The sequence below is a fragment of the Callospermophilus lateralis genome, assembly GCF_048772815.1.
Source record: "Callospermophilus lateralis isolate mCalLat2 chromosome 6 unlocalized genomic scaffold, mCalLat2.hap1 SUPER_6_unloc_1, whole genome shotgun sequence".
In the NCBI taxonomy this organism is placed as follows: Eukaryota; Metazoa; Chordata; class Mammalia; order Rodentia; family Sciuridae; genus Callospermophilus; species Callospermophilus lateralis.
In genome coordinates this window covers 62495-74846 of record NW_027510149.1, presented here as the reverse complement: position 1 = coordinate 74846, position 12352 = coordinate 62495, and the positions used below count along the sequence as shown (strand labels likewise).

At 39.9% G+C, this 12352-nt stretch overlaps 1 protein-coding gene and 1 long non-coding RNA gene across 4 annotated transcripts in view; one reads left to right on the top strand and one right to left on the bottom strand.

Moving 5' to 3' along the window:
* Nucleotides 1-6272, top strand: part of LOC143401046 (uncharacterized) — a 156700-nt gene extending 150428 nt beyond the window's left edge. For all 3 annotated transcript variants that reach the window (XR_013154803.1, XR_013154802.1, XR_013154804.1), the window contains exons 3-5: nucleotides 404-469; nucleotides 1544-1621; nucleotides 4745-6272. This is a non-coding gene — a long non-coding RNA (uncharacterized LOC143401046). The remainder of the gene's footprint in view (nucleotides 1-403; nucleotides 470-1543; nucleotides 1622-4744) is intronic.
* A 546-nt stretch (nucleotides 6273-6818) lies between these two features.
* The window catches only part of LOC143639857 (thyroid receptor-interacting protein 11-like), a 43859-nt gene continuing 38325 nt past the window's right edge, over nucleotides 6819-12352 (bottom strand). The window contains exon 6 of the mRNA XM_077107892.1: nucleotides 6819-6959. Coding sequence (XP_076964007.1) covers nucleotides 6819-6959 — 141 coding nt within the window. The remainder of the gene's footprint in view (nucleotides 6960-12352) is intronic.

Here is a 12352-nt window from a genome sequence, read left to right as displayed (position 1 = left end):
TCATCTTTTATCCCAAAGCCAGACTGAGAGTGGATTCCCCTTAAACAGAGGAGCTGGGAGTCCCCTGGCGTAGTGCCTGCCACAATAGGCATCAGCAAGTGTTTATCGACAGAATAAATGAATGAATAGGGAGCATTCATGATTCAAATTATTTAGCAATGTAATCATTTATTTAAAAAAATCTTACTTGAAGCCCAAATGAATTACATAGCCAATCTGGTATCTCTCATTTTACTAGAGATTCTTGAGGTCCCTCTTTGGAGCCTAAGAACAGATAGAAAAACCACAGATATAGAACTATATAGAAGTATGAATTAAATCCAGGGGCACTTTACCGCTGAGTTACATCCCCAATCATTTTCTTTTCTTTTCTCTCTTTTTTTTTTTTTTTTTTTTGAGACAGGGTCTTACCAAATTGCCAAAGATGACCTCCAACTTGCAATCCTCCTGCCTCAGCCTCCAGAGTGCTGTGAGTACATGAATGTGCCACTGTACTGGCAATATTTTTATTCTTATATTTTGCCTTCTATTCTATATGAAAACATCTATTTTTTTTTTAGGCAGGGAAAAAAGGTCAATTGAGTTTGCTCAAAGAATATTATCTTGTTTATACCTCATACATTTACATCAAATTGGAATGTCATTTCCAGAAATTACCATGCAATCACACACATTTGTATATTTTATCATTCCTTGAAGCTATTCCACCTACTTGCTTGTTAGTGGAAGTAGTTGCAAAAACAAGCCTGAAGGCAAAAGGATCCTATAATGGATCCTGACTGTACCAAGATGGTATAATACTGTATCGATCTAAACCGGGAACAACCTTATGGATCCCATAGATTCCAGGTGCAGCCAGGACTCTCAAGTAGTTTCTTAGTTGGATAAAAATAATTATGTATTTTTGTGTGTATGAGTAGGAAGGTAAAAATATATTCTTGTGCTACTTACTGCATTAGGAAAGGGGTTTCTACAACCAATGAATTTTAGTGTTGGAAGGTGTATGAGTCTGTCAGAGCTGCTATAACAAAATACCACTGCCTGGATATTGCAGAAATTTATTTCACAGTCCTAGAAGCTAGAAATCCAAGACTGAGGTACCAGCAGGGTTTGTTCTGAGGTTTCTCTCCTTGGCTCTTAGAAGGTCATCTTCTCATCATCTCCTCACAGGGTCCTCCCTCTGGGTATGCACATGTCTGCCCAAAATTCCCCTTCCTACAAGGACACGGGGTGTATTGGTCACCCTAATGGCCCTGCTTCAACTTAGTGACATCTTTAAAGGCCCTATCTCTAAATAGTCACATTTTGGAGTGCTGAGGGTTAGAGCTTGACTATATGAATTTGGAGGGACACAATTCAGAAATTAAAGATACTTAGTACTAAGAGAAGGGAACTTAGAGACCCTCAACTGTGTCTCATTCAATGGCACAACAGGAGATCCCTGATGTTTATGTATTTCTAAGTAACAAATTCAGTTTACAGACTATGATTTCCTTTGTAAAATGTGGTAAATTTTTATTTTATTTATTTATTGATTTTGCAGTGCTGGGGATCAAACCCAGGGCCCCATGCATGTGAGGCAAGTTGTCTACCACTGAGCTATACCCCCAGCCCTAGAATGGTAAGTTTAATAAAAAAAAGTGATCTTGTTGGATCCTTATGAATGGTTCTTTCAAGTGAGACAACGGAGGAGATCTGGGCTGGGGATATAGCTCAGTTGGGATAGTGAAGTCCAGTTGCTCCTGCACACCAGTGTCAAAGCAGACTCAGTGTGGCCACAGCCCAGTCTATATGTTGATCTGTAGCCTAATTTTTGATGTCACTTGCAAATAACTTAAATCTCTGGAGGTTATATCTGAGATGAAGGTCCATATATTTTAAATCACTTAGAATCCCACCCAAGGAGAGTCAGTCCAACCATCTCTTTATAAGACACCTTCCATCAGTCAGTGAGTAACTGAGCCACTGCAACCTCACTGTTGCTACCCCCAGAGCAAGTGACATGTTCCTCCCAGAATGATGTTCCAAGGTTCCATGCCTCTTTAAAGGGCAGTGGAGCAAAACTCTGTTCCTGATGCCATGAATGTTTCTCAGCATTTTCCATTACCACGGTGCCTGTCAGTATTCTATTTTAACTGGAGAATTTGAATATGGTATAATTAAATAATTATCAAAAATAAAACATATACCATATACCATCATTACAGTAGAACTGAGAAATGAGAAAGAGCGAGAATCCCCTACTTCTTTAGAAAGATATGGAGCAGACTTTGATTCGGATAAGAATACATTTATATTTCTGGTGATGATAGAGAATGTTTTAGAAAGTTTAAATAAGATTTTATTTATTTAGTTTTTTTTCCAGTCTCTACAAAAGAATTTAAAATAGCTTACCAACAATTTAGGTACAAAGAAATAGTAAAGTCTTAAATACAGGAGGTTGCCCTGTGGTCCCCCAAATAAGGCAGCTTGGTGGCCCTTGGTGAAAACACCAGGTTCTAAGTTATTTTCTGCCAAAACAAATAAAATACCTTACCCAAAGTGTATGAATCCATCTCTACTAGTGCTAGACTTTTTTACAGTTTGCACATTTTTGAAAACAAGTAAGAGATACATGTGACTAAAATTCAAAGGACCAAGAGCCAAGAAATGTATCTACCTTGTCACATGTCCCCTCCCCAAAGGCAAGAATAGCCAACCTCCTGCCTACCCTCTGGAGCTACTCCATGGTCTATGCTCAAATAGCACAGAGGAGGAAGCTGCCTCTCCACCTCCTTTCCTGCATATTATTTTGGTTGCATTTGTAGGAACCAAATTCCAGTTAGTTTGGAGATTTCAAGCATACACACCCTGTCTCCCCTGGGCCTGAGCCTAGAGTCCACAAACACAGAGACTGTCTGGCTTGGCCATCACTCTTGCCTTGCAGAGGACTTGGCATTCACATAAATGCTGAACAGAATGACTGAACGGATGAATGTGCTACGCTCTCTTTTCTCCTCAGTTCTCTGCTCTGCTCTGTCTGTGAGCCCATCTGATTTAGCTTTCACATCTGTCATCTATCAATGAGATAATATTTTCTGCTGCATAATAAAATAACCTTCTCCTTTACCCGTCTTTAAGTTTCCCATCTTAGTTCTTGTAGGTGGCTGCACTCGGGGGTGCTATTTGCTACATTTTGATAGACCCTACAGTCAACCCACCCCTTTCAGATGATTTCCTTCCTTCTTTCTACTAAGGCTTTGTTTTACGTATGAATTATGCATTCCCACCTAGAATCTTGGCTGCTTTTTGACCTCACTTTGGGCTGAAGTCTTAGGGTCATGGGAATTGGAAATCTGAACTGCATGGAATTTCCAGCTGAAGGAAACCAACCTTAGTGTGGAGTCTTGCAGACCACGTGGCTCGACTCCATGAATGGGCTGCTTTGTTTAGTGACTGGCAGGTCTGTGAGGCCCACTAGTGTAATTAACCAGCTCACTCACCCCGTTGATGAGCACCTTGTCAAAGTGGCCGCCACCTGCCAGAGGGTTCTTCAGTCCTCCTACTAGATACCATCAGCCCTCTTCAGGGACCAAACTCACATCACAGAGCTAGCACTGGGGAGACCTTGGGCTAGCTTCTGGAAGAGGTGTAAGGCCAAGCCTAAGTGTCCATAGCCTCAGAATGTCTATTGAAGAGAATTGGATGCAGCTATTTGGTTGGAAGACAGGACCTGAGGCTGAATTTGGGGAGAAAATATCAAATGTCGACATCCTAGAATGGAGACAGGCTGACACTCTGCAGGGCAAGCGAGGTCTCCCCGTGCCCCAGCTCCTGGCCTCCACTGCTGACGCCTCCACGTAACCACCTCAAACAAACCACTGAGTTTTTTGGTTTCACCCCCTCCTGGAATAGTGGTAACTCTTAATGATGACATTGTTATTTTAAGCTTTCAGAATCAACACAATCTTCATAATTCACTTTATTTTAAATAAAGTACATAATAAACATATTTTTATCAGGTGAATACATAGTATTCTAAAGTAGTTAAAAAGTGGGATCTCTATATACATTCCTTCCCTATATATTGGGATGATATATTTTACTTTTTGTGCTGTTTCAGATTTAGCACTTTCAGAAATATTTCTGAGGGTTTTTTTGGTGTTGTTTTTTACTGCTTGTGTTTTATTAGGTTTAATTCCCCCCATCTCTCCCCTTTCCTCCTCGACCCTCTCTGGTTAGTTTGGTCCACCAAAACATGGTTGGAAAACATGAAGGAAACCCTGCTCCTTAGACATCAGTTCACTGAAATCTAAGTCCGAATGTATTCATTTTCACAATTTCAACCAAGATCGGCAGAATGCCAGGGATAGGTTGTCTGTGTTCCAAAGTGAGGAAGATGTCCCATTCAACAGTGAGTAGATAGTCCTCTAGGGCATTTGCTAACCTATCAAAATACATTAAGATTTGCAGACTCTTTTAGGAGGGCCTCTGCTGGAGAACTGATTCTGCAGTTCAAACAAATGGCCACCAGGTGGGGCAAGTGGTACAATCAGGACCAAATCAGGCTGTAACAAAGTTTCTGTGCAACCCTGAAATGTACATTTTATTTTTCCACTGTAGGATTCCCTGTTAGACAATTGACCCTAAATGGTCTTAGTACAGGCTCTCTAAGTAACCTCATTTACCAAAGCTTTGAATAAGGGAAAATAAACGTGAACTTGGAAGTGTGATTATTTGTGCACCTATCTTCAACATCACATAGGACACCCCTGGAACATCCTTGTGTTCTGAATGGATTGGTGGCACTTAGGAGAGTGCTCACCCTGAAAGGAGCTCAACAAGTACTTGTTGGATTGAGATTTTTGAAACCAAGAATAACCATCTTGCGGCAATCAGATCCTGACTTGATGACACCCTCCCTGATTGAACTCTTTTCTGGGTCCTTCCTTTTGGGGTGTGTCTTCCTGGTCTGGCAGGAGCTGGCATGCCTCCAGGCCTTGTGCTCTGAGAACCTGCCAGCCCAGAGGAGTGGAAAGAATGTGGAGCTGGCAGGGAGAAGTCCTGCTCTGTGGGCCTAGAGCTAGCCATGTGGGCACTAGTCAAAGACAGAGGTTACACTGTGCCCCTTTGGCTTTCAGCATGAAGCCCACCTGTCCAACCAGTGCACAGAAAAAAAAAAAGAAAAGAAATCAATAATAAATAGCAGGCCCAACTGACTGACGTTGGAGGGGTTTGGATGAATTACAAGCAAGTTGAACTCCCAGCTGGGTGAAGGGGCCACAGTTTCAGTGAGGGCCTTGATTAAGAAGGAAGAGGACATTTCCAGTTGGGATGGGAATGTATGGGAAGACCCTGATGACGCTGGGGATCTCAAGCCCCTAAATTCTGATGAGTCTTTGCTGGTGGAATTATTTGCCCCACTTCCAGCAGAAGCAGCTTCCCCAACCCCTGGGACAGGACCTTCCCACCCCAAGTGGGTCAACCTTGCCAGTTCCTCTGAGAGAGCATGGTAATGACCTCTTCAGGTGCCCACCTGTAAGACCCTAGGGATTCTCCTCAGGACCACTGCCATCTCTCTTGGCTTCTAGGCTTGTAACTAGTTCTGGTTCCTCAAGTCCCCAGAGAAAGGTACCAAGTGTGATCCATGATGAGGTGTGCTATTCTGCAAAAGAATGACTTCCTTTTTTTTCAGAGATGGAAACCAGGGAATGAATGTGGGAATGGGCATACTTAGGGGAGGAACGTGAACTTGGATTGGCCAAGTTTACTCCTGTGGGCCCCCAAGAAGGGATTCTGGATTTAGCATCACGGCTTAGAGAGTGGGCAGAGTGCTGACAGTGTGCTTGGTTGGTTGGCTGGAACACGAATCAAAAAGGCCCACTGTGAACTGAAAACACTCATCTCCTTGGGTTTCCTGTAGATGAAGGGATTTCAATGCTTTGGAAGATGGGAAGGTGTGATACCACGGAATGTATATTTAGTCTTTCTCTTGTTTCCTGGCCTGAAACTCTGAACATACTTAGACTCTCCAAAGTGATAGACTCTTTCCAAGTTAACGAGTCAATGAATGGCGGGAAGTCCCTTGGCAACTTCAGGATCATGAATGGCCAAGGATTCAATCAATCGCGCATACGAAATGAGTTCTCCATAGACGCGCAGAGAGCTTTGGATACCTGAAGTCCCTGGAGAGTGGTGAGCCAGAGTGGGTGTGGAAGCTCGGCCCCTCTTCTCCACACCTTGCCCTGTGCGGCTCTCCATCTACATCCTTTATAATAAACTGGTAAACGTGCTTTGCTGCGTTCTGTGAGTCATTCGGGCAAATTAACTGAAATTGAGGTGAGGTTGTGGGAACTTGATTGGCAGCTGTGGGTCAGAAACACATCAAAAGCAACCTGGAGCCTGGGAGCAGCAAATGAAGTGTGTATTGTGGGTGGGTGTGGGGGGGACACAGCCCTCAGCCTGTGGGATCTGATTCTATCACCAGGTAGAAGGTGTCAGAACGGGTGTCCACTGCTGCAGAACGGCTGGCTGGCTGGCGGGTGGGAGAAGGCGCCACACCAGTCAAGGTCACAGAAGTCTCCTGTGGTGATTGAGCTGGGAGAGCTGAGGAAACACGGCATGGGAGTGGATTTGTCATGTGAGACCTACTCGCCCACACTGGGAGGGTCCAGAAGGTGTACCTTTGAGAAATGAGTTGTGAGGGGAGCCCCGGCATGCTGGGAGAGCTCTGTAATAACTCTTTTCTGGAGACCAGACCTTCCAGGGGTAGCCACAACCACTCAACTGACAGTTCTAAATGTAATGGAAGTAGTAGATCCGGGTGGCAGGGACAGCACTCAGTAGCCAACAGTGAGGTGGACCTCGATGGACAGCACTCTGGAGAGTCTGACGCACCCACACTCGTGGCACTCGCTAGATGGTGGTGGTGCTGCCAGAGACGAGGTAGATCGGAAGCCTACTAAATCCTTCCTTGATCTCTACAAGCAGAAAGGTTTCAGGTCAAGGGAACCAAAACACAAATGGCACATGTGCAGTTACGACCCATTTAAATGTGTATTTATGTTTAGCAGACATCTGTGTTTTCCTTCCTTTCTTACTTCCTCATCATACAACATAGGATAAAATGACTTTATATCAAAATTTCAGTACTGTTACTTTCACATAAATGACTTGGAAACTCTCAGCGTGGCTGCTAGAGAAGTAAATCAAAGGGCTGCCTAAGCCTGAATCCAACTTAGGTCTTTAGAAGCAACAATTGAACCTCTTTCTCTTGCTCTACCAGGATAGGAAGGATACAGCACTATTTAAAACCAGTTCCCTAATTAAAATACCTTCAGAGTTGTCATTGTTTTTTAAAGTAGTTACTCAGCTGACTAAATAAGATTACATAGACTCAGCATCTCTAGGAAACCATAACAGGTAGAATATGGAGTTAGAAATGTTATTTTTAGCCCATATATTACAGCAAGAGATTAGCACTTGTGAAATTAGATTGTTGAAAAACTGCCTCATGAGGTTACTGAATTTCTTTATAGACCCGAAGATACATGAATCTCTGCACATACACAGATGAAAGTCCACACATTTTTTGTCAGGACAGTCATTTTGCATAAGATTCATTGGTATCTAAAACTCAAATTCAAATTCATTATGTGTTTGTGCCACTGGTGATTTGAATGACTTTGTGATCAATCTCAATTGCATAGGTTTAAAAAAAGATTGTTTATATGATTTTTGTTTGTTTGTTTAGGTATGGGATTAAACCCAGGGATGCTTAACCACTGAGCCACATTCCCAGTTGTATTTATTTTATTTTGTTACAGAGTGTCTGTAAATTGCTGAGGCTGGCTTGGAACCCCTGGAATTAAAGGAATCTGTCACCACACCCTGCTAAGTTTACAAGATTTTTTTTTTTTTTTTAATCCATGTCCTCATAAGACTAAGCCTTGATAAACAGGTAAAAAGTCCGATAGATAGGCACAAACTATTTTTAAAATAGTTTTCCTAAAGATCAGATTATTTTGAAGTTATAGAAATCATATTATTCTTTTTGTTTCTTTTAGTAACATCATTGTTTGGTGCATTACAATTGTTCAAAATAACGGCCTTTGTTATTACACATTGGTACCTTCACATAACCTAATTTGGGTTATTAGATTTCCCAGTACCTTCTCTTACTCCTCCCTCTCCTCATGTCTGGAAATCACTTATTATCATCCCTGAGAAGGACATGAAAAAAGGAAATAAATTGCTGGATGACAGTTCTTCAGTGCCAAGGATCATTCAAAGTATCACCTACAGTGCATTGCTCCAAAATTGGGGCCAGAGACGAGGAAGCTACTCTGGTTAACTGTTGCAGGGTTTGATCAGTTCAATGGATTTTGGTCTTTGTTATATTTTGCCTGTCCCAGATAAAAGTTTTTCAAATGGACAAGCTAACCAGAAAAGCTGCTCCAGTCCCTTCTGTCCAGTCTAGTCTTTCTTACTCTAAGCAAATCATCCTAATGTTCCTCCCCAGCAACTGAGGAAACAAAGACTTATGATAGACATGAAAGAAAACTCCATTTTTTTATATCATTTGATACTCACTCCATGTCCATAAACTACTAAAGTGTTAGGGTCTGTAAACAAGTCAGGATGGCGCCTGGCATTTTGCCAGAGGGAGTGGTTTGTGAAAGAACGCCAGGGAGCCTTTAAGTGTGGAGATTCCTTATTGGTTGACTGCTGTATCTAGTTTATGTTGATTAAGATAAGCTGTGTGGAATGTATATATACCCCTCCTGTCCTACAATAAACAGCTCCCACTCCTGCTGTATCAATGTACACAAGTTGCTCCTCACACCCCGGTTATTTTGCTGCAGCCGGACTGTGGCACTAAAGGTTTGCAATAAATCATCTCAAATACTATTTCATCTGTGCTCATAAAAAGTAGACACATTTTAATTGTTGGAACCTTTTACCTCTCTTGGGACCGAGGCCATTATTGGTTGGTGGCTGAGGTGGCCTCATGGGTTCTTCCAGAGCATTTCCGTATACATGACCTGGCTGGATTGGTGTTCACAGGCTTTTAGCCTCTGCATGGGCTTTTGACCTTCGTGCTGCCTAATGGTTGAATCTGAAATCTTCCTAGGCCCCTTAGTGATAGTGACGTACCTGCCCCTTCTTCGTTCTTCCTACTGTCTCTTCCTACTCCCTCCTTCTATCACTATATAAACTTGTCCCTGACAAAATAAAGTTGAGACTGTTGCACCTTCTTGGTTGTCTCCTCTCCCGACTCAGTGTGATTGTGGGCCAGGTTGGGTGGCAGGCCAGGTTGAGATACTTACCCTCTAGCTCAGCCCAGGAGAAGCTAGTGTGCTTCACTACCTCTGTCAGAGGGTGGTTCCCACAGCTGGTGCCTTGGAGAGGACAGGCTGATCCTGCCTGCCTCCCGTGTACCCTTTGTCACAGGGAGCGACATTAATGTGAGACCAAATCAAATCCAGGGATAGACATTAATAGAATATCTCAAATAAGTATTTAATAAAAAGGCTAGCAAATTCAGGGTCTTTAATGAAACTTTAATAAAATTTATGAGACAAGGAAACTGAAAGCACAATATTTTCTTAGGAACTTTTCTGTTTGGTGTTATCTTCTTTACAACATAGAAGCTTTTCCTAAGAATGCAGGGAGTATGAAATTTCTAAGGCTCTCTTGCTGTTTTCTCCATTAAACCCCTGTCTTAAGAATCTTGAATCTATATTAATCTTTGTAATTTTCTGGCTACCTATATAACATGTTTTTCTCAAGCATGCAGTGAGGTCGCTGTTTCCAAGAGCTCTTCAATTCTGAAATATAAGAAGTGTGTTTCCAGGCATTGAAACCCAAAGGCTCACCTAGACACAATGGAGTGAGCAGAATACATAAAAATCTCTCCTGACAAATCTGAACTCTGCTTTTCCCAACCATGTGAAGTCTATTGGAAGAAGATTCCAAGTAATTTGGCACGTCGAAGCAAAATATATACTTTGATATTCTTCTCAGGAGTTAGCCATGTTATGTTGCAGGAAGGCAGATTTTAGTGCTGAATTTCTGATTGTATCCCCCCAAAAGTTGTTCCAGGCATATCATGCAAGAATGTAACCTCCAAAAAATAAATTATAAAGGGAGAAAATTAGACTTCAGAAGGCTGGATAATATTTGCATGTTCATGCATTTTACCACACATCAGACCTTCTTCCTTCTTCCTTGCTCTGATGTGAAGCATGTGCTTTCATTTTTCATTTTGGCTTAACATGTTATCATTTAATAATAATTCAGTAAATATACTTAGAACAAGAAAGTCACCTAATGACTCATGTCTTAGGGATGGTTTCAAAAAAAATTAATTGTGCATTTTGTACCATAGAGTATTCCCAGTGTTTCCTAGAATTGTTGCAACTGATGCTGGAAGCTTCGAAATAGAGCAGAAGGCATAAGGTCTGTGGCTTGTGACCCTTCCCAAAGTATGTAAGATCGGTAGACATTGAATGCAAACAAAAAACTATGCATCATTGAAGTTTTTCCTGTCACTAAAATGCTAGCAGAGCTCAAGGAATTGTGAGTCCCTTTTTCTATAGTACAGGAAAAATAAGAAATTTCAAGACTTGAGTTACCTACAATTTCTGAGAACGTACCTTGGTACTTAGAAGGTTCTCAACTTAAAAAGAAATGTCATCATTTTCCATAGCATTTGGAAACTTTCCATAGGTTGGAAACTTTACTCTCAGAGGTCATCAGTTCTCAGATATTTATATGTTTTGAATACTTAGCCAATCTGACTTTGGGATGCATCTTCCAGTTGTTGTCTCAGTGATTTTGTTCATGCCTAACAACTGATGGCATCTTAATTTTGGTAAAATAATGTAAATGTTAAGGTGAAATTTAGAAATAAGAAAGGAAAAGCTGATATGGGTAGCTACTGGGTGTTTTGTCTTCCTTTTTTTTATTTTTGTAAAGTGAAACAAAAGATAAACCAAAAGTTTCTATCTTAAGTTAGGTAAAATCAAAGAGGAGAAAAAAGAAGATAATATAGCTAATACTTCACTGCCACCTGTAATTTCTAAAACAACTAAGAGCATTTTTATTAAAATTAACTTTGTTGACATGTATATTAAATTATAGAGTAAATATTAAATAATTCAATCTATATTATATTATTTAAATTTACTTTGTTAAATTGTATTAATTTAAATGAAATTTAATGAATTTTTAAATATAAATCATACTATAATTCAAGTTAATAAACAATATCAGTTAATAAAATAAATGTAAATCAAACAATAGTATTAATAAAAGAAATTTAAACAATACTAATTAATAAAGTAAATTTAAATTCGATTAATTTATATTAAATGATAATATAATTTATATTTAAAAATATATTAAATTTCATTTAAATTAATTTTAATAAAAATGTTCTGAGTGGTTTTAGAGACGACAGGTGTCAGAGAAGTATGTGCTATGCAATCTGCTTTTTCTCTTCTCTGATTTCACCTACTTAAGATAGAAACTTTTGATTCATCTTTTACCTTAATTTATCAAAAGTTTGTAACTACTACTATTTTAAGCTTTTCATCTTTCAAAAACTGTTGTTAGCTTCTTTCTCTCCCCAACTTGTTTTGATCTACTGTTGTATAAAATGTGTTTATAAGAATTATTGTAGAGCCCCCAATAGTATGTAGATAAACAGTCCAGATATTTAATGATGCATTCTTACTAATTAACTTTTGCATTGGCAATGGATCATGTGATCCCACTTTGGGGTTGACTCATAAAAATACTCTTCCTTCTGGACATATTTAACATCTGGAAAACTGGATTAATGTGAAGTGACTTTTCTGTAGAAGTGGAAATAAGCAAAATGGATAGGGGTCATAGAATTGGGATTCAAAGCATCTTAGAATTTATCCACTAAGCTTCATGTTTAGGTCCTCCCCGTTGGAATTTTCCCTTGGCAGTTGTACAATGTTATCTTGGATAAAATAAATATTCTCAACTTTTTGCAACATTATATTTGGTTTTCATGTACTCTAAATCTGAGACCTCCTTCTTATGGGTTGGATTGTTCTTGTTTCCTGTAATTACATGTATCATTTTTATCTTAATGCCATTAAATTTAAGAAATATTATTCTTTTTTTAAAAAAAGAGGTTGGAACTAATGGTTCAAGAATGCTGCTCTGTACAGTTGCTCACAAAATTACATCAGAATTGATGACTGGTGATGATTAACTGCTACATTGGAACAAAATTCTATAAACAAAAAGTGCTACAAAAAACAAAACAAATTTTTAAAAAAGTACTATGGCAAAAAATCACAACAACAAGAACTCAAAAAATAAAATAAAATGC